Consider the following 19,177-nt stretch of genomic DNA (forward strand, 5'->3'; position numbering starts at 1 on the left):
CCTGGCTGCTTAAAAAACAAGCACAAAGCATTTCTTTCAAACTCCACACCTCAACTTGTAGCTCAGGCTTCCTTTGAGAAAATTCTCAGTTCAATTTTAAATTATTTTCTAAGACTTTAGAAAGTTCCTTGCAGAGCCTTTAATACGATTTAGGCTACAACGGGTTGCATAGGCTTGAAGAGTTGTACACCCCATTAGTTAAATTACATTCATATGTAAAATGTGTGGAACAGCCTACATTCATCAGCCAACTTGTATATTTATATTAAAGTTTTTTTCTTCTAGACGTATTTCTATTGTTTCAATTACCAATTTAATGATTTATGGTGTAGCCTATTACCTTTAGTGTCCTTAATTTGTAAAGCACTTAAATTGAAAAATGACACGAGTATGTATATTTGGGTATTGGCCTACTGAAAAATATTTGCAAATGTATAATTTTGACAAATCACTGAGTCCAAGAAAATTCTTGATTTGTGTGATGTAGGCAGGGATGATGATTTCGACGACAACCTTTAAAATGAGGCTTATTTAACAGTGATGATGCTCTCAGGTCTTTGTCTCCCCCTCCCTCGCAGGCCCACAGCCTCCTCCCCCTCTCAACAACGAGATGACCATCGCCGGATCCCGCTGAGCCCGAGCAGAGTCACAGAGGCGGGCGACAGCACCCAGCGCACGGATCAGAACGCGAGGACGAAGGGGGGTGAACACATTTGGGATTAGCCGCATCAGCTATGAACATCCACCACGTTGAGTAGCAGCAAAACGAAGCTCTCACACCTTAAATCGCGTCGAGGATGAGCGGGACTGCAGCGGCCACCGGATCGGCTTCCTGCCGTTTCGCCCACTATTTTGTTGAGTGTGGAGTGGACACGGAGACGGGCCTGGAGCCGGACGATGGAGCAGGTACATGGTCTACAAACACCCCACAAACAAATCCATTTAAACTCTTAAATACACATCCGAGGACACGTTTCATGTCATTTAAAACATGTAATGTTGGCCTAGTATGTGTAGAGGTGACATCCATTTAAATGTGTTTTGATTGGACACCACATTCCTCTTCCTTTCACAGGGTTGTTGACAACATAATATCCTGTAAAAAAATGGCATGTACATTTTGCCTCCAAAAAGATTTACTCAAAAAAATTCGATTAGAATGTGCTATTATATAATGGCAGGATTTGAGTATTTAAGATATATTTTAAATGTAACAGATACCTAACACAATATTCAATTCATTTTTCAATAAACACATGATTTGAAGCAATAACCTAAAATGACCATCTTACAATCATCCATAGTCTTGTCCTTTTGTATTATCCCTGCTTGAAGAGACGCATTACCATTGTGTTCATTGTGTTTTCATCATATTTTCAGCAGCAGCATCGTAAGTCAAGTGAAAATATAGCTTTGTTGGTTTCTGCAAGTCATCCACTGTTACTGCTACACCTGGATAAGGAATAGCAAAGATAGGGTTTAAATAGAAAGCGGACAAGATTTTGCCCTATAGCACTGGAGCACAGATGGAGCATCCAGGCAATGGATCGTGCATAACAACAGGAATGTGTGTTAGAACCGTTAGAACGAACTCCCAGATTACACTGTTTTGTAAACCTAAAGTATAAAAAATTATAATCTGTGAGACGGCTAGTTTTTCTGTTCAGCTCTTTATGCTGTCAAACAGATGGATTTCTTCTTTCATCCATCAAAACACATCTGTCCTTTTCTTATATAAAAAAAAAACAAAGATGGGAGGAAATGGTTGATGTGATGTAGGTGGATGTGGGGGTTGCCAAGGTGATGACAGCTGCAGTGCTACTCGTGATGGTTTATTTGTGGTTGAAAGCTTCTCAGCTGTTATAGGAATAGAGACCCCAAGTGGTGCTGCTTCTCTCCCACTCAGTTGTTGACACTCATCTAGGTGAGGTGAGGACAGATTCATCTGTGCACCCGTTCTGCTCTGAGTCTTTGTGAGGAAAGGGCTGCTCAGGTGTGTTCATTACCAACTCTTTCCAGGATCTCAAACAATAGTCACGCCCTGTCTTCTCCCAGTGTTCTTGGTAGCAGAAATCTAACTCATGTAGAGCAGCTCTTCAGGGGCAAGATGGCAGGCAGATCTTCTTTCTCTTTCAGCCAAATGTCTTTTAGAAAACAGTGTGTTTAGGGTGAGCTGGTGTATTGCGAGTGAACCCAAGGCTTTGCTGCAGATTAATTACTGCTCTAACTTACCATCAGGGGCTTTGATATCAGGCTCCCTGTGGCGAGTGGCAGCTCTGCTGGCCGGTATATCTGAGCTCCACCAATCTGATTATATAACAGCAGGTCATCTCAGACCCACTGCAGCAGGGGCTCCGCTCTCCTTTCAAGGGATTTTCTGTCTGACAAAACCTACATTTTCTGTAAGCTGTAGTCAAGCAATGTTTATTCTATCATGTGCAATCTGAAAGTGTAGGGATGTGTCAGTTGATACAGCATCTCTGTATTGCATAGACTAATAACACAATGTGTGAGAGTATGACTACCGAGAAACAGTCTGCCCTTGTTGGCTTCTCAATAGACGCCACTGTGTTTTCTGCAGCCTAATCAAATGTCACGTGGTTTTGCCTGATGCTGGATGGCCGATGCTTCAGCAGCAGACTGTCACTGGGGGATGACATCACAGAAGGGCGAGAACTCCCTGACCCTACATTCAAGTTTCGTATTAGAATTGACACTTTTAATGTTAAAAAAAAAAACTGATGTCAAAGAGGTGTATACGTTTTACACTTGTTTTACTGTACGGAAAAATTCCAGACAGTTATTTTATTTTTAGGCACTCAACACTTACATTCTTTATTTTAAGCAAACAAGCCCGGCCTGCACCATGTCTGTGTCTCAGGCTGAGATAAAAAACGAGATTTGTCTTTGTGATGTCACTTGATTCATCCTTTAATGCGCGGACAAATCTCTAATGTCAAAGACAGAGTGAGTTAAACTATTTTAGCCAGAAAAGAACAACTCCTCATCATTCAGTGCCAGCTTAAATGTTCTGTCTTTTTAATCTTTTTTGCTTTTTATATCGGTCCTCATCTACTCATGTAATGATGTGTGATGAGTGGGACGGTGGGGGTAATTCTGTTGGTGAGCATGACAGATGTCTAGCTTCATGGCCGTTCAATCATCCCTAATGAAGTGTGCCTGTTTTAGGGATGGGGCATCATTCAGTGAGGTAAATCTGTGTGATGGATCTCTACACAGTGGACTGAATATGAAACACTTTGTTGTTGTTGTCTTAAAGATTATAGTCACAGTGTTAATTAATTAATATACTTAGGATTAGAGCTGAAACAGTACATGTATGAAACAATTAGTCAATAGACTGAAAATGAACCATTACATTTTGTTAAACAAATACACAAAAAAATTCAAACCACAAATGCCAAATATGAACTAGTTTCAGCATCTCTATTATGAGATTCATCAGATGTTCTTTGTGTTATGTGAAAGTAAATGTAATGTTTTTAGGTTTAGCACTGCTGGTCAAACAAAGCAGGAATTTCTAGGTGGCACATTTGGTTTTAGGAAGTTGTAAAGGACAGTCATTTTGAGCTAAAAGATTAATCAAGATAATAATAGGGATATTAAATGATTATTAAAATAATTATTGGTTGCAGCCCAGGTTATACATGGTTTCTACTGTGTGTGTGTTAATGTGTTAATGTGTTTAAAGAACTAGGCATGCTAATTACAGCCTCACTGAAACAGACATTTAGGCATTCATTCGAACACAAAAACAAACATCCTCCTAATCTCCTACCCGGTGTTGTTAACACAGAGAAAGAGAGCGGCTCCTGCTGAATGGGGTCTCTGCACGCTGTGTGGTGGGAACTCTTGCAGGTGGCATGTTGGTGTTTTTTGGGGTCAGCTAATGAAACTCAGGATGACATAAAGCGCTGACGAGCTTTGTCTTGATGGCTATTTTTCGAAGCCCCGGCGGTAGGTGATACCATGGCAACTAGGTGCTCGATGCCTTTCAGCGCCAACACCAATTTGTATCTTTCGCAAAGAACATTAACTCCCCCTCTCTTCACTGTGATCCATTAGCTTCTGTCTCCCACTTGTGAATGTGACTCAGTAAAACTTGAAGTGGTGCTCCTCTCTCAATCTGCAGTTTCCCCTCTTAGTTGATGTGCGTCATCTCCTTGGTAGGTGATCTGGATGTTCCTGAATGCTGAATAAGTGTGTGACACCCGAGAGAAATGCTAGTTTGCCATTTGTTTTTGTTCTTGTAATGCAATGGTGTCAGTTAAAGCTGAACGCAGTGAAATGGGGAATACAGTGAGGAGTACTGTCCAAGGGCATCCCCCTCCTGAAAGTGGCTGAATAATGAATGTTCCTTATTCACTACTGTCAATCCATTACACACGCTGAATCATACACACGCATTTTCTTTTCTATCTTCAGCAGCTCCTCTTCCTGTGCTCATGCTCACAGACAGCACTCTTTATGTAACCAGAGCTAGATGCTGACACGAGGTGCAGAGACTGAAAAGAGGAGAAACCTGAACTCGTCAGGGCAACAAATCAGATCTGTGCATTGTGACTGTAGGAATAGAGTTGTCTTGCATCCAATCCTTTCATGCACATGTAGCTGTACTATAGAAATCTGTAATTCTTTGTCCTCAGCCTGAGCGCGTTTGGTGTATTAAAACCAGCATATTTTATCCTCTGCTCTCTCTACAAGCATAAAGAGTTTCCTTCTGCAGAGATTCAGGGATGAGGGGTGTTGTACCACATTTCCAATGTATCTCTATTATGAGTGGAGTTACATAACACTTGGAAGGATTTTCCCTTTTTGCTGCAGAATGGTCCTTGCTGTCAACAAAAGATGAACTTCATCTTTCAGCTTCAGACAAGGTCACACTGACCGATATTTTTCATGAATCAAAGCTGTGGTCTTTTTGTGATGTGCTCTGTTCTGTCCTTTGCATCATGTAATGAAGTTTGTCTCAGCAGAGGTGAAAGCAAACATCCTTCTGTAATAATATGGTAATCCTTAAACTCTTTTTTTTCTGTGCCACTGTTTGTCTTTCAGGCGAGGGCTTTGAGCAGAGCCCCATCCGACGCTCGTTCAAGTCAAAGGTTCTGGTGCACTACCCCGAAAGCACAGACAAGAACCCCTTCAATAAAGATGCCATCAACATGGTGAGATCTTGGATTGCACATAAATGTTTTCTTTCAGTGTTGATCTTAGTGGAAATAAAATGACAAGATGTGCCTTATTTGTTTGTATGCCAAATGTTTTTGTGTATAAGTACATTTGTCAAATTACAAAAAGAACAACATGATAACAATATTATCTTGAACATTTTTATTTGAAGCCAATTATCTTCGCTTGTCGCTGCTTCTCATAGAATATACTCTCAAACTCTTGTTTGAAAAGAAGGTCAGGAGGATGAAAGCAAAATACTTCAAAATAAGTCTGCCAGTAGACACCACAGTATTTTGTGTTATATATTTATAGTATTGGTAAAATGTGTGGTCTTGTCAACGTTTTCCAGGGTCATTGGGTTTTCAGACAACAAATGCAACACAACATAGAACAAATACTTGTCTCGGGGAAATGACATATACTGTACATTAAATCAATTATCATACCCAGTTGTCGCATATTAAACAAGAAGGTTACTTGTTTAGCTTCTTCAATGGTATTTTCTATGATGGATTTGTTTACATCATCCAGGATTGGCTTTAGTTTAGTATACAGAAACAAGAGAATGGTTTAAAAGTTTACCACTACTATCAGTTATTGAGGTTGTTATTTTGTGTCACATTTGAATTCCAACTTTGTTCTTAACCCTCTTTTCTTTGCCTCCTCAGCTCTGTATGCCGAGGGGTCTTTCCTTCCGCACGCAGGCAGAGAGGCATGATTCTCAGTTTCACTCCTTCACAATGTCTTTTGACGACGGCACACGTTCCTACGGCTTTGTGCACACCTTCTACGAGGAGGTGACCAGTGCTCAGATCATCACTGCCATGCAGACCCTTTTCCAGATGCACCACGTGGAGCACCATTCAGCTTCATCTGCCTCTTCTCCCTCTTCCTCGTCTTCGTCTGCCTCCTCGCCCTCCACCTCCAGCATGGACTCGCTCGTGAGCAGCCTGGATGAGTCGGACGCTGAGTCTGTGGCCGGGCTCTCCGCCTGCCTCGGCTGCGCGGGGTCATACGATCCAGCCCGGGACACTCTGTACGTGTCCAAAGCGCTCTGCCTGCTCACGCCGCTCCCCTTCCTTCACTCTGCTCGTCAGTTTCTGTCTCAGCTGCACCAGGCTGTGACCGCCCACACAGCCCCTCCCCTCCCTATAGAGAGCTACATCCATAACATCCTGTACGAGGTGCCGCTGCCCCCCCCCGGCAGGTCTCTGAGGTTCCACGGGGTGCAGGGGCCCATCGTGTGCCAGCGGCCCGGGCCCGGAGAGCTTCCTCTGGGGGAGTTTCCTCTTGGGGAGGCCTTCTCACTGCTGGGTGTGGACAATATGGTGCAACTTATTACCTGTGCACTTTTGGAGACGCAAGTCCTGCTTTGCTCTAAAGGTGAATATTCAGTTGTTGAGGGTTGAGATGACACATGAAATTCCCTGTTATTGCCAAATGTACAGATTACCTCAATGCAAATGATTCCATAGGAAATCTAAGGAAGATATTAATAAAGTCATTAAGATAAACTTTTATAAATGTTATATTGATTAAAACACTTCCAGCAGATCTATTTGCAGAAATGAGAAACAGCTGTTTAACGCTTAACAAATTACCATTATTAGCATGACATATTCATTTTAAAATGTACTCTACCTTTACCCTGTAAAACCTTCCGCAACAGCATAGCAGATGGGTTTGAGGTTAAACAGATTAGAGAAACTGACTTTGCAACATATCCTCACTCAGTTATCGGGCTGTGCTCTGTAGCATCGAATCAAGAATATGAACAAAATACTTCTATATGCAACTTCTGTAAATTGATTTATTATAAAACTGTTAAAGGGAATGCAATTATTTCCCTGACAATGAGACCATCCCTAGATACTTATATTTGATTCCTTCATGCTAATATCCTATTGCTCTCTCTCGTCCTTCTTATCCTCTTAGACTACCAGCGTTTGATGACAGTGGCCGAGGGCATCACCACTTTGATATTCCCATTCCAGTGGCAACACATCTACCTGCCCATTGTTTCTGCCCCGCTGCATCACCTCCTGGAGGCTCCTGTGCCGTTCCTGATGGGCATCCAGCGCAGAGAGGGAGCTCAGCGCTCCTCCCTCCACCTACCACACGAGGTACACAACTAAACAAGGGTTTTATATGTGTATGCATCTGTAAGGCAAGGCAATTCAATGTGCTTAATAGGAGAATATAAACACATTAAATATGTTTAATTTTAATTTTGGATTTAATTATGTTTTGTTAAACTGAAATGATTTGCATCCATGGGGGGAGGGGCGGCAAGCATGAGAGATCCAGAAAAATGGGACTCGCTGAATAATGAATGAGAATTAAGGATTCCTTAAGCTGTGCAATTGTGTGCATATGTGATAATTTGCAAGGTTTTAATTATTTTAATCATCTATTTAGAATTTGGTTGGATTGTGGTTTATTATTTTCTAATTTTGACACAGTTTGGCTCACATGGTCCAAATACCTACACTAATTTGGTCTTTCTAAATATCTACTGGCTGGAAGAATTCTGAATGTGCATCTTTTCTTGTCCTTTAAAACATGTGATCTTCCTAATGGAATGAAAGAGACGATGTAAAGACATTGCCTAAATAGTAAAGACATTAACTAGGAGGATGAGGCTGCACAGAGTAAGAGGATGCCTGTAACTGTCTGATGTTCAGTACATCACGTCCCCCTGAGGCTGTAAACTGACTGTCTGAGGTCACCGCTGAAGGTTGAGTTGCTGCTGACTGTGGCGTGCTCCACTGCTGCTTACAGAAGCTGTATTTTTAAACAGTGCCTGTGTTTCTCACAAAGTTCTGTACTTCATTGCTCAGCATCTTCTGGCTCATGCTTCTGATCCGGTGTGACGGCCTGATATCAAAGATTTCCACAATTTCACCCGTTGCTGTGATAACAGTAATCAGTAGATAATCCTTCACATGCTAATATCCTCTGAGGTTGTTTCATGGTGAAATGCCACAAAACTATTAATGGAAGATAAATCTTCATCTCTGATCTTAATTGGTTGTTAAAGCTCAGCAACATTGGGATTGGCTAAACCTGTTATGATTATCTGATGTGTTTTTGTAACTCTCTCGTTTGCTCCTCCCACACAGGCTAACATGTGCTTTGTGGACATTGACAATCGCTGTGTTGAGGCCCCCGAGGCCCTCCCAGAGTTTCCAAACCATGCCGAGCTGATCCAGGAGCTGAGTGAGGTACTGCTGCGTTTCGGACTTCCTCCACAGGGCGGTGTGACCAAAAAGCCCGACACTGCGTCCCCTCGCATGAGCAGCCTGGTGCTGGAGGACCTGATGGAGGACAGGAGGAACGGGAACCTGGGAGGTGAGGAGCTGGCAGTGCTGGAGAGGCTGCAGGCTCTGGCGCGGAGGTGTGGAGGAGAAAAGATGTCAGATGCAGGGAAGACGCTGGAACACGTGTTTGAGGAGGAAGAGGAGGAGCTGAAGGCGGCAAAGCTGAACATTCAGCTGAGGGAAGTGTTCGCTGGACGGTTTTCTGCCATGTTTGGCAGGTATGAGGAGTTTGTCATCCACAGCGCGCTGGATTTGGATTCCTGGTTGAGTAACCGAGAGGGGACGTTGACCTTTGACAAGGTACCCAGTTAGATGGCAATCAAACTATCAAATCAATCAAACTATGTTATTCATGCCAACTTATTTTCATGTATGATTACTTTTTCTGTGTTTGAAATCATTTGGATTGTGATGAAAAACAATAAATCCCTTCCCATTTTGGATTGGTTCTCCTTCAGCTAATAATCATTGTTGTGCCATCCAATGTCTCAGGGTTCCTTCCTCTCCGGTCAGCCTGTGACCCACTTGCACTTCCTGTCCCGGTTCCTGGAAACATCCATGTTTTCTTCCTTCGTGGATGGGAAGGTGATATCTCGCTGGGCGGACAGAGAGCCACTGCAGCAGCTGTTTGACAGCCGTCTGGAGAGGGATCGACTGTACAACACAGACGAGGAGGAATCCCGTAACTGTCGCTACAGGAAGTGCACCACAGGCTTCGAGTCAGGTACTGTAAAGATGCTCATGAACAAAACAGGCAATCACATCTATTCAGTTGAAAGTACTGGGCATTTAATAGTAACTTACATTATTAGATACAGCCATTTAAAGGAGCTGTGCATTTAAATGACAACCTATAACCAGGAGTTACATCTGGATGTTTCTTCAGCATCTGGGTGGTATATACTGATAAAGTAGGCTGAATCCCCAGTAGATTGAGCAGAATGATGATTGAAGTGGGTGACAGATTGTCAAGAGTGAATCTGCAAATCTGTTGCCATCTGTCTGGGTTTATACTGTATGTTGATTATGTTGCTATCCTTTGTGCGACCACCATTTTTCCTCTCTCTCTTTTGTAATCAGCACCAAAGATCTTGCTTAAACTCTTCTTAAGGGAACTTGTGTGGAGAAAATGTATTCAGATGGTAACTGATGGGAACTAAAAAAGAAGTTAAATGGAATTATCTGATGAATAATTGAAACACAAAAAGGATAGGATATTAAACGAGACAGGGGAAGATAGATAGAGTTAGGGATTTAGAAAGGGTGAACTGAGGATACAGCAGGGATCGGCATTATAAATAAAATAAAATATAAGCGGAGGAGAGGGCTTTGTGTCCTTTAAAACAATTTAGAAAGTGCACTGATTGCAATTCAATCCGGCTGTGTCACTGCTTATATTTAGTCTCTGCTTCTGAGATGTTGTGACATTATGTTACTCCATGCTGTTCAAATCCACCCTTATCATTACTTTCATGACTCATCGTATACACAGTACATGTCGATACTGTTAACATTGCTGGGTGTGTCTCTGCAGCTCAGGCCGTTGAGCGCAGACTCCTGAAGGCTGACCACACCGCCATACACCCCCACCTGCTGGACATGAGGATCGGCCAGGGTCGCCATCAGCCAGGTTACTTCCCCAAGCTGCAGGCCGACGTGCTCACACAGGGACAAAACACCAACAAGTGAGCAATCTTTTCTGCTGTTATTTTACGAAAAGAAATAGGTCTCCAACCAGAGCTTCTTGTGACCCAGGCCAAGGAAATGCAACGAGTAGCTCAATATACATTTGTAATTTAAACCAATATATCCACATACATTAAAAGACAGGAAAAATCCACATAGGAATACAAAGTGGTTTGATGCTGATCTTGAATAAATGTTTAATTAAAATGAATAGTTAACCATGCTTCTAATTGGCAAACAGTTAAAAATAATTAACAAATAGGAAGGGATAAACGGTTAAAAGGGTACATTTCATTGACTTTGTATTCAACAACAACAGAATTATTTTTAAAGTTTTGTATTTATTTTCCTATCTGTTAGAAATCTTTACGTTTTGAATCTCAGTATTAAAGTTTTCCTCTGTTGTCTGGGTGAACAGGTGGTCCGGCCGCGTTACAGCTTCACGCAGGACTGACCTCAAAAGATCACCGGTGACTGATCACTCAGGAGTGGACAATGAACAGAGACAGGTACTTTAATCCGTTCAGACACACACAAAGTCACACACATACTTCAGGATGCGTGTGTCTGATTCATTTCCTTATCTGTGCTTAACAGAAGCATGCATTTGCAAGGAAGACCCTCCGCCAGTCTAAGCTGCTTGATTCATCGCCTCAAGCTGTCACTCAGAATCACAGAGAGTTTGTGGATGGGCTGCTGAGCGAGTGTCGTCTGAAGGTAAGAGCTCTTTCTGCTTGATAATGGAGGGACTGCAGCCATGAAATTCAATCTGGAATGGCTGCCAACTCTCAAACAGTCAAATAAAACGTCCTTACTGAGTTTTTTGTGTGCTGTCTTTGTCAGAAAAACATGGGATTCATCAAGCCATTCAGCTTTGACTCGATCCTATTTAACATACAGGCTCATTGAAACATACTACCTTTAAAACTACCTTTGCAGAGGTGCACCATATTTGTTCTGCCAATCTGGGCAGTTTGTGTTTTCAGACAGAGGGTCAAATAGGCATAATTTGTGTCCTTTAAATCATTGAGTGATATTTATGCCACAAAATGTTCCCTGGCTTTTTAGACTAAACGGATGTTGATGGAGAGGATGGGGAAGGAGAGTGTTGAACTGGGTCAGGGAGAAGCCAACATCACGGGCCTGCAGGAGAACACACTCATCCACGGCCTGTGTGACCTACTGGAGAGAACCTGGGGCCATGGTCTGCAGCTGAAACAGGTCAGACTCAAACATTTAACTGATGTAAACAAATCCGCATTATGCTAATGAAGACAAAGAGGTGATTGTACGAACAGGTTCTGAATATTGACGTGTGTGTTTTTTCTGAACAGGGGAAGTCCGCCCTTTGGTCTCATCTGCTCCACTACCAGGCGGCCTGGGGGAAGACAGAGACACCAGCTGAGGCTCCAGGTCAGAGAACAACGTGACTGGTTTTGTTTTCTTGGTAAAATCCTTGAGTTAGGAATCAGATCATCATTTGTGTTTTACTTGCTGTCTGTTCAGGGTGTAACGGTTTGGACCAGAGGACGTTTGAGGACGGCACTCTGCTCCTGAGAGGATCTTTGATACAGGATATGAGGTAACATGAGCAAAGGACACAAAAAAACATACATCTTAACTTTTTAATAATAATATACTAAACATACATTACATCTCAACCATTTGCTCTGTTCTGAGTCACATATCTTACTAGAATATATAAAGTGAAATACTTACACAGCTTTTTTTAACAATGTTTTACCTGTTTGTTGTTTCATTATTTGTGGTCATGCAAGTAAACTTAACATATATTGGAAAAGCATCTTTCATTCATTCTCTGAGGATTATGGGAAACTCATAGCCATCCTTGGAGCAACAATCTCCTTAAGTCTTGCCTATTTCTTTTGTTTAAAACAAAGATCTCAAAAATAACTATCTTGTGTGAAGATTGAGGTGTGTACACAGAGAAATGGCAAACACACATCACATCTAATAAAACTGAAACTGTATTATGAAAATAAAGAAGGCGTGTCCTATTTATGACCATACAGAAACATTTCAGGGTGAAGAATAATTTGTAAAAGTCAGTTGCTTTACATATGTTTTACCCCGTGTATCAAGTAATGCACTTTTAAAGTCAAACGTACCTAGTTAGTATACAATGTAATGAGACAAAGTTGCGCATTAGAGCTTATTTTCCATGTATCTGTTGTTTTTCCAGGTTCATCCAGACCATGGGTGAGGGTCTGTCTGAGGTGGGTCAGGCTCGGGCCTGGATCCACCTGGCTCTGGAGAAGAAGATGCTCTCCCAGCACCTGAAAGAGCTGCTTACAAACCAGGAGCTGCTTAGGTCAGCCTCACTCAGTACTGACTTCAATCTGGCACAAGTCTCATGTTTCTGGGTGTCATTTATAGAGTGTCATGATTCTGACAGATCTTTTTCCCTTTCTTCTTGTGCCCCGACAGGCAGCTGTATAAACGTCATGCATTCCTGCTCTATGAGGAAGAAAGGGAGCAGTTTCTGTTCCACCTGCTCTCTCTCAACACTGTGGAATACCTCTGTTTCACACGCGTCTTCACCTCCATCAGTAAGTCCTGTAAACTTTAACAACCAGAGTTTACTGGCAGATTATACCTTACAGGGACACAGGAAGTTTTCTTTGTGGTTGTGTCTCCTCCCCACTGGCCTTATATAATCAAATTGCTGCCAGTATCCCATGGATTCACACAGTCAACGGAGCTCCTTCTCCAACAGACTGCTGCAGCTCCCCTGTCACAAGGACAGATACTGGAACACATTCCTGCCCACTGCAATAACACTGTACAACAAATCACCTCTGGCTGGAAGAGAACTCTCTGCTCCATAGTTTCTCTAGAAATAAAACCACCTTGTACATTTTACTCACACATAATCTGTTTCATATTTAATACTCCATAATTCCATATATTTTGAATATATATATATTTGTATATTTGTATATATATATATATATATATATATATAATATCTGTATGTATATTTTCTATTTTGTATTTTGACATGTATATTTTATATTTTATTTTATATTTTATTTTATTTTATTTTATTTCTATTCTTGTATATTTTGTTTTATTGTAAAATGCCTTTTATGCTGCTGTAACAAAAACAATTTCCCAATTTGGGATCAATAAAGTACGATCTATCTATCTATCTGACCTTTGAGACCTCAATAAAACTCCCCCGATGCAGTGAAAATTCTCTTTGCTCTGGGTATTGTGAAAACAGTTGACATCTTTTTAGTGTGAAGGGAATGATTATCAATTAAAACGTTGCTTTTGGACTCTTGTGTCCCTCCAGGTATTTCATACCGTGTTGTCATAATACCCATGAAGAAGCTGAGCATTGCCATGGCAACAGTTGACCCTTGGGTGTGCGTGTCAGGAGAACTGGGTGATTCAGGAGTTCGACCGGTGACAAAGAATACACAAGAGATTTATTTCCAGGTTTGTGACCCCACTCTGCAGCAGTAAGGTCGGCATCATGTCTGACACATCTCTAATGTGGTTTGTGCTTTTCGTTTCAGTGCAAGAACCTGGGCAGGCTGAGCACCCTGCAGCTGGGACAGGAGAACTCCGGCCTGCTGGCCAAGTGTCTGATTGACTGTGTGATGGTGTACAATGAGATCACTGGACACACCTACAAGTAAGCCTTCGTCTTCCTCTCTGGTTCCATCACTAGTTAGGGAGTACTGAAATAACCAACTGGTACAAACAATACCTGCATTTAATCCTTTTTGTACCTAAATCTAAAAGGAAATTAGTATAGTTTAGTTTTGTTTTTGTGGCAGCCAATCACCATAAGTGCTCTTCGAATAAATGCAACATGTGATTGGCCAACCATCGCAGCAGCTACAACCTTTGCAGTCTGCATTGTGTTGAAGACGAGCATGTTGTCTGCCAATGATTTCTAGATTAGCGACTCATTGATTGATTTATTAAAATGTCGGAAAAAAGCGTAAATATCCATCCAAGTCTTTCAAAGGTGATGTTTTTTTATGTATTTTTTTGTCTAAACCTCAAATATATTCAGTTAAAACGTTTATTTAAATCACAGAAAAGCAAAAAATCTTATATTTCAACGATTAACCAATTATGACTGATAATTTGACAGACTATTGTTAGTTGACTGTGTAAGAAATCTTTGCTTTCAAAATGTATTTGTGTAATGATTATTGAAATTGGGCGGATTGGTGGTGGCATTTTACTCAACTTAATGCTTCCATTTACACGATGAATGATGATTTGAGATTTCCGAGACAGCGGCTTGATCACATTATAATAATGTAATGTAGACTTTGAAATTGAGTGACTGTACTGTGAAAATAAACTATGTACACTGACTAAATCTGAACTGATTAAGGAATGGCCCTTGTATAATAAATATTAGCATATAATGAAACCATGTCTCTTCCTACCTTTAAGGTTCCCATGTGGCCGATGGCTGGGGAAAGGAGTGGGTGACGGCAGCCTGGAGAGAGTTCTGATTGGTCAGCTGGTGTCACCTGGTGGAGAGGAGGATGCTGGACGGTGGACAGGGACGCCGCCGGAGCTGGCCTCTCCCTCGCAGAGTGTGCGGGCAGTGCTGGGATCGCTTGGCAGTAGAAGCAGTGCGTACTGACAAAGAACACATTCTTTAGTTACAATAGCTGACCTAGTTGTTGGTACAATAACAGATTATGCTCCTGTATCACCTTTCTATTGAGCTCCAGGCCACTTCCCCTCATGTTAGTCATCATTCCTCCTCATGTTCTGTCTAACTTTTATTTATTTATCTTGACAGGAATGCTTTCTAGTGAAGTACAAGAAGAAATGAGAGAGGCAGCAAACAACCTTGTTAAACACTTTCACAAACCTGAACAAGAGGTATGTGACTCTAAATGAATAGTTTAATGTGCATTACACATTAAAACATATTCATTTAAGTTGTTGGTTGACTGAGCTAAAATGGGAGGAAAATGGTTAAAGCAAAGCATCTCACGCAGCGCGGTGAGACTGTCATCCTCCTGCTTGTGTTATTTTGATCTCTAACATGGTTCGTTACCCCGGCTACAGCGCAGGCCTCATTTGTCTCGTTATGTATCAGACTAGCCTCTCTCTCATCTCAATCGCAAGTTAAAAGCTCTAAAGCAGGGGTCTCCAACACGTAGATCGCGAGCTACCGGGAGCTCGCCAAGCAAATCCAAAATGTAAAAAATACACACAAAAAAAAGGGAATGTAATTAAAAGAATCTACCCTATGCATAAACGAAACCTCAATGATAGCGAACTCTATCTACTTATTACAACTCTATATCTACCTAACACCCCTCCTCCCCCCACAATTAATATAGACCAATCACGTTCTTGCAACAGTTTAAAAGGGGAGTGATTCGTAAAATATGCATAAATAAAAAGAAAGAATGCTAAGTAGGTAACATAAGATAAGAATAAACAAGTTTAAATGATTTGTTATTGGTTGTGATCATATTCTAAAGATGTTTGGATTATTGAAAAGTATACAGCTCCCTTTCATATGAGTGTTGAGAGCTGTTTCCATCAATTCATGTTGTGCTCAAAGTGCACCAGATTGATGCATTTCACTTCAACATTTAAAAGATATTTCCCAGGGGTTGCATGCCCCCGGACCCCCCTTAGAGGATGTGAAGTCCACCCCCAAATAAAGCAGGTTAAAATAATTAAACTGCATACATTTTCTTTTAGTAAACACTGAAAACGGGTCCCACAGACCCAAACAGCACACAAAGGTTAAAGGTAATAATGTTAAAATGTGCTAAATATATACACTGCAAAAAACAAAAAAAAGAGGAGTTAAAGTAGCTCACGACTTGTTTTATCTTTTGAAAGTAGCTCTCATCCTAAAAAAGGTTGGAGACCCCTGCTCTAAAGAGACTTGATGGATCACTTTTTGTTGTACTGCAATGGGCCTCCTAGCATCTTTAGTGCACAGGCTCAAATGTACTAGCATTTGCTCTGCTCTGTTTACTTCCTTTTAGTACATGAGACATGAGGATTTTGGATTTGAAAATAATCAGTATCTCTGATGTGGAGGGTTTGAGGACATTTCAGGGGATGTACTATAGTTTAAAGATGTGCCTCCTGCTTTTAGTGCCTCTGTTCACTCCCATTTTCTCCCCCCCCCCCCCCCCAGAGGGGAAACCTGACAGTGTTGTTGTGTGGAGAAGGAGGTCTGGTGCTCTCCTTGGAGAACTTCCTGTTGCACGGGCTCAAATCTAACCGTCTTTTCCTGAGGAACGTGTTTGTTTGGGACTTTGTGGGTAAGTAAGCCTTGCGAGTTCATTCAAAGTAATGTTTGACTGATGTCTGTTTCCTGTCTCCATCTAGTGGTGAGGAATATGAATGTCACATATCAAATTGCATGCAACAAAGCATGATTGATGTGTTTTGTTAACAACCACTGTTTGTCTTCTACAACCTTATTTTCCATTATTGTCTGTATATAAATATGTTATGAACTGACAGTGTGATGAACACTTTCCTATAGAGAAGGCAGTGGTTTCCATGGAGACGGCTGATCAGATGGGTGACCTGCACGGAGCAACGATGACAAGAGGTCCGCCGTGTGACTCACTGTGCCGCTACGTCAACGCCATCAATGCCACTCCACGAAACATTGGAAAAGAGGGCAAGTTCCAGCTGTTAGTCTGCTTGGGAATCAGGTGAGTGGACATCATTGTGTTTATAAAACTAGTATAGGTTTATTATTGGACTCGTACTATATTGTAATGAATCCAGTTTAATACACTTAAAAAACATATTTGTGAACCATAAATAGGGAGACAGTTTTAATGGACTATAATCTGATTTTAAAGAATTGGTCATTCACACTCACACTGAACCCTTAACATAACACGCAGTTCAGAAACGCTAAGTGTCCATCTTCGTATTGGTTGGACAAGAGATGCAGAAAAATCATTCAGATCTAAGTGAATTTAATAAAAGTATTAATAATAGATTTTGTTTTCAATTAACTAAACAAGACCTTATTTGGCGATCTTTTTGTTCAGGTTACGTGTCAGTGCTTTGGCCTGCAATTTGAAGAGAAAAAAACTTGACAAATGAATGCTGAACATTTTGAAAACAAAATATCTTATTTAGATTCCCTATACTGTGATAGGATTCAAGATAATGGAGGGAATTGACTATTTTTGCATCATTATCAATATTTTAATACAAAACATATCTATATATAAAAAATACCATTGTGTGATCATTTGAGAAGTCAGTCAGTAGAATACAGCTTGTAAAAAATGGTACTATGACACTTATTTAGCCTTTTGACAAACATTTCCCCCACCTGCGATTTGGATATTGCACTGGTCCATATTACCATTTAGAAAATATTCAGATTAAATTAATCCTAGTTTCTTATGGTTGAAAATGGTTTAATTAAAAGGTACACAGCCAGGTCTTGTAGTCACCTAACTCAACCTGTTCCAATCTTAAACTTTATCAGGCATTTTTAGGACCAGTACTAACCACCAACCTCTTCTTCCTGGCAGGGACCGGCTTCTCTCTCAGTGGCTCCCACTGCTGGCAGAGTTTCCTCTGACACTGCGGACGTACGAGGAGGGGTCTCTGCTGCGGGACCGAGCTGCTGTCCACTCCCTCTCCCGCATCCTGCACACTCTCAATGAGTTCAGCATCACCCTGGAGACTGCACTGGTCAAAGGAGTTGACCTCTGACCCCTGACAGATTAAACCCCTGTTCTGTAACCTACAGCAGGAATGCAGGGTTAAAAATATCTCTCCATCTGTTGGATAAGAACATTCAGAACTTGAGAAATATGACTATCATAAAAGAGGACTGTGGACTACATGAAGCCACTGGCAACTCAAGCTCCAAACATATTGCCTTGTTCAATGATGTAAATGTGTTATACTGTATTTGCTTCAGGAAACAGTCCTATGCTTGTTTACACTGTGAAATTCAGTTTCCTCGAGGAGAGATAGAGACGTTGATCATCCCACATCTACAGTAGATATTCCCACAGTTCACACCATTACCTGTACCTGACCCGAGGACAACTATAACTCTCCTTCAACTGCTGTATTGCTTGCACTTGAACTTTAAACTAAGCACATGCATGGCCAAAATATGTTTGTTTGTTTTATGTCTTAGTGTGTTGTGATCTGAAATATCAAGACTCAGGCTTTATTATATACATTTATTTCTGATCTTGTTCATTGGATATCTTAGTACATATACTCCAGAAAGATAATTGTCCGTACTCCTATAATATGTTAAAAATCTTATATTATTATGCTCTTGTTATACTGTGTAACATTTTGCCTGTGCTCATTGTTTACTTCAGTTTGGGCTCACTTACTGAAGAGTTGTGCTCCTGAAATCCTCCGTTGTTGAAACACTGAAACCAAACTAGTGTCCTAAATGTGTTGGTTCAAATAGCATTTGTCTCTCTTGTCAAAAAGCTTTCCCTGCCTCTCTCATTGTCATTATGTTTTGCTTTAATGGACCTTTGATAGAACTGTGCCCATTTGTTATTATGGTGTAATTAATTTGTGGCATTTTTATGTACAAAGGCATCTTATTTGCGTTTGTTTAAAACCATAGATTCCATTATGGACACATTTTACTGATTATGTGAATGACAGTCATGTTGTTGTTTCTAAACTGTTCTGTTTTCTTTAGGCAATGAATAGAGCACAGTTTCTTAAAAAATGCTAGGTATTATGTTAATGTTGATTCATTTTAATTGAATTAAGATAACACTGTCTCCTGCACTGTCCTGCAAGCACTATGTAACCCACAATGACCAAGCCTCTACTATGATTTAAATACAGATTAGAGAAAGCAATAATGAATTGTTATTTATGAATTGTGTTGTAAAAGATTAAAGATAATATTGACATAACTGACTTTTTTTGTGTCCATAACTCAAATCTGTGGTGTCTGAATGGATATAATAATATTGCAT

At 40.9% G+C, this 19,177-nt stretch overlaps 1 protein-coding gene across 1 annotated transcript; it reads left to right on the forward strand.

Moving 5' to 3' along the window:
- The first annotated feature begins 581 nt into the window (after positions 1 to 581).
- Positions 582 to 19,109, forward strand: LOC117491802 (DENN domain-containing protein 5B-like). Its single transcript, XM_034141898.1, has 21 exons — positions 582 to 906; positions 5,077 to 5,186; positions 5,862 to 6,576; positions 7,129 to 7,316; positions 8,316 to 8,813; positions 9,006 to 9,237; positions 10,048 to 10,198; positions 10,618 to 10,708; positions 10,797 to 10,916; positions 11,268 to 11,420; positions 11,534 to 11,612; positions 11,706 to 11,781; positions 12,403 to 12,531; positions 12,648 to 12,769; positions 13,519 to 13,664; positions 13,745 to 13,863; positions 14,643 to 14,827; positions 15,001 to 15,083; positions 16,369 to 16,495; positions 16,723 to 16,897; positions 17,741 to 19,109. Exons 1-21 carry the CDS (start codon positions 798 to 800, stop codon positions 17,922 to 17,924), a joined length of 3,792 nt encoding a protein of 1,263 aa, XP_033997789.1. The 5' UTR covers positions 582 to 797; the 3' UTR covers positions 17,925 to 19,109.
- Positions 19,110 to 19,177: the final 68 nt, after the last annotated feature.

The sequence above is a fragment of the Trematomus bernacchii genome, unplaced genomic scaffold (assembly GCF_902827165.1).
Source record: "Trematomus bernacchii unplaced genomic scaffold, fTreBer1.1, whole genome shotgun sequence".
Classification (NCBI taxonomy): Eukaryota; Metazoa; Chordata; class Actinopteri; order Perciformes; family Nototheniidae; genus Trematomus; species Trematomus bernacchii.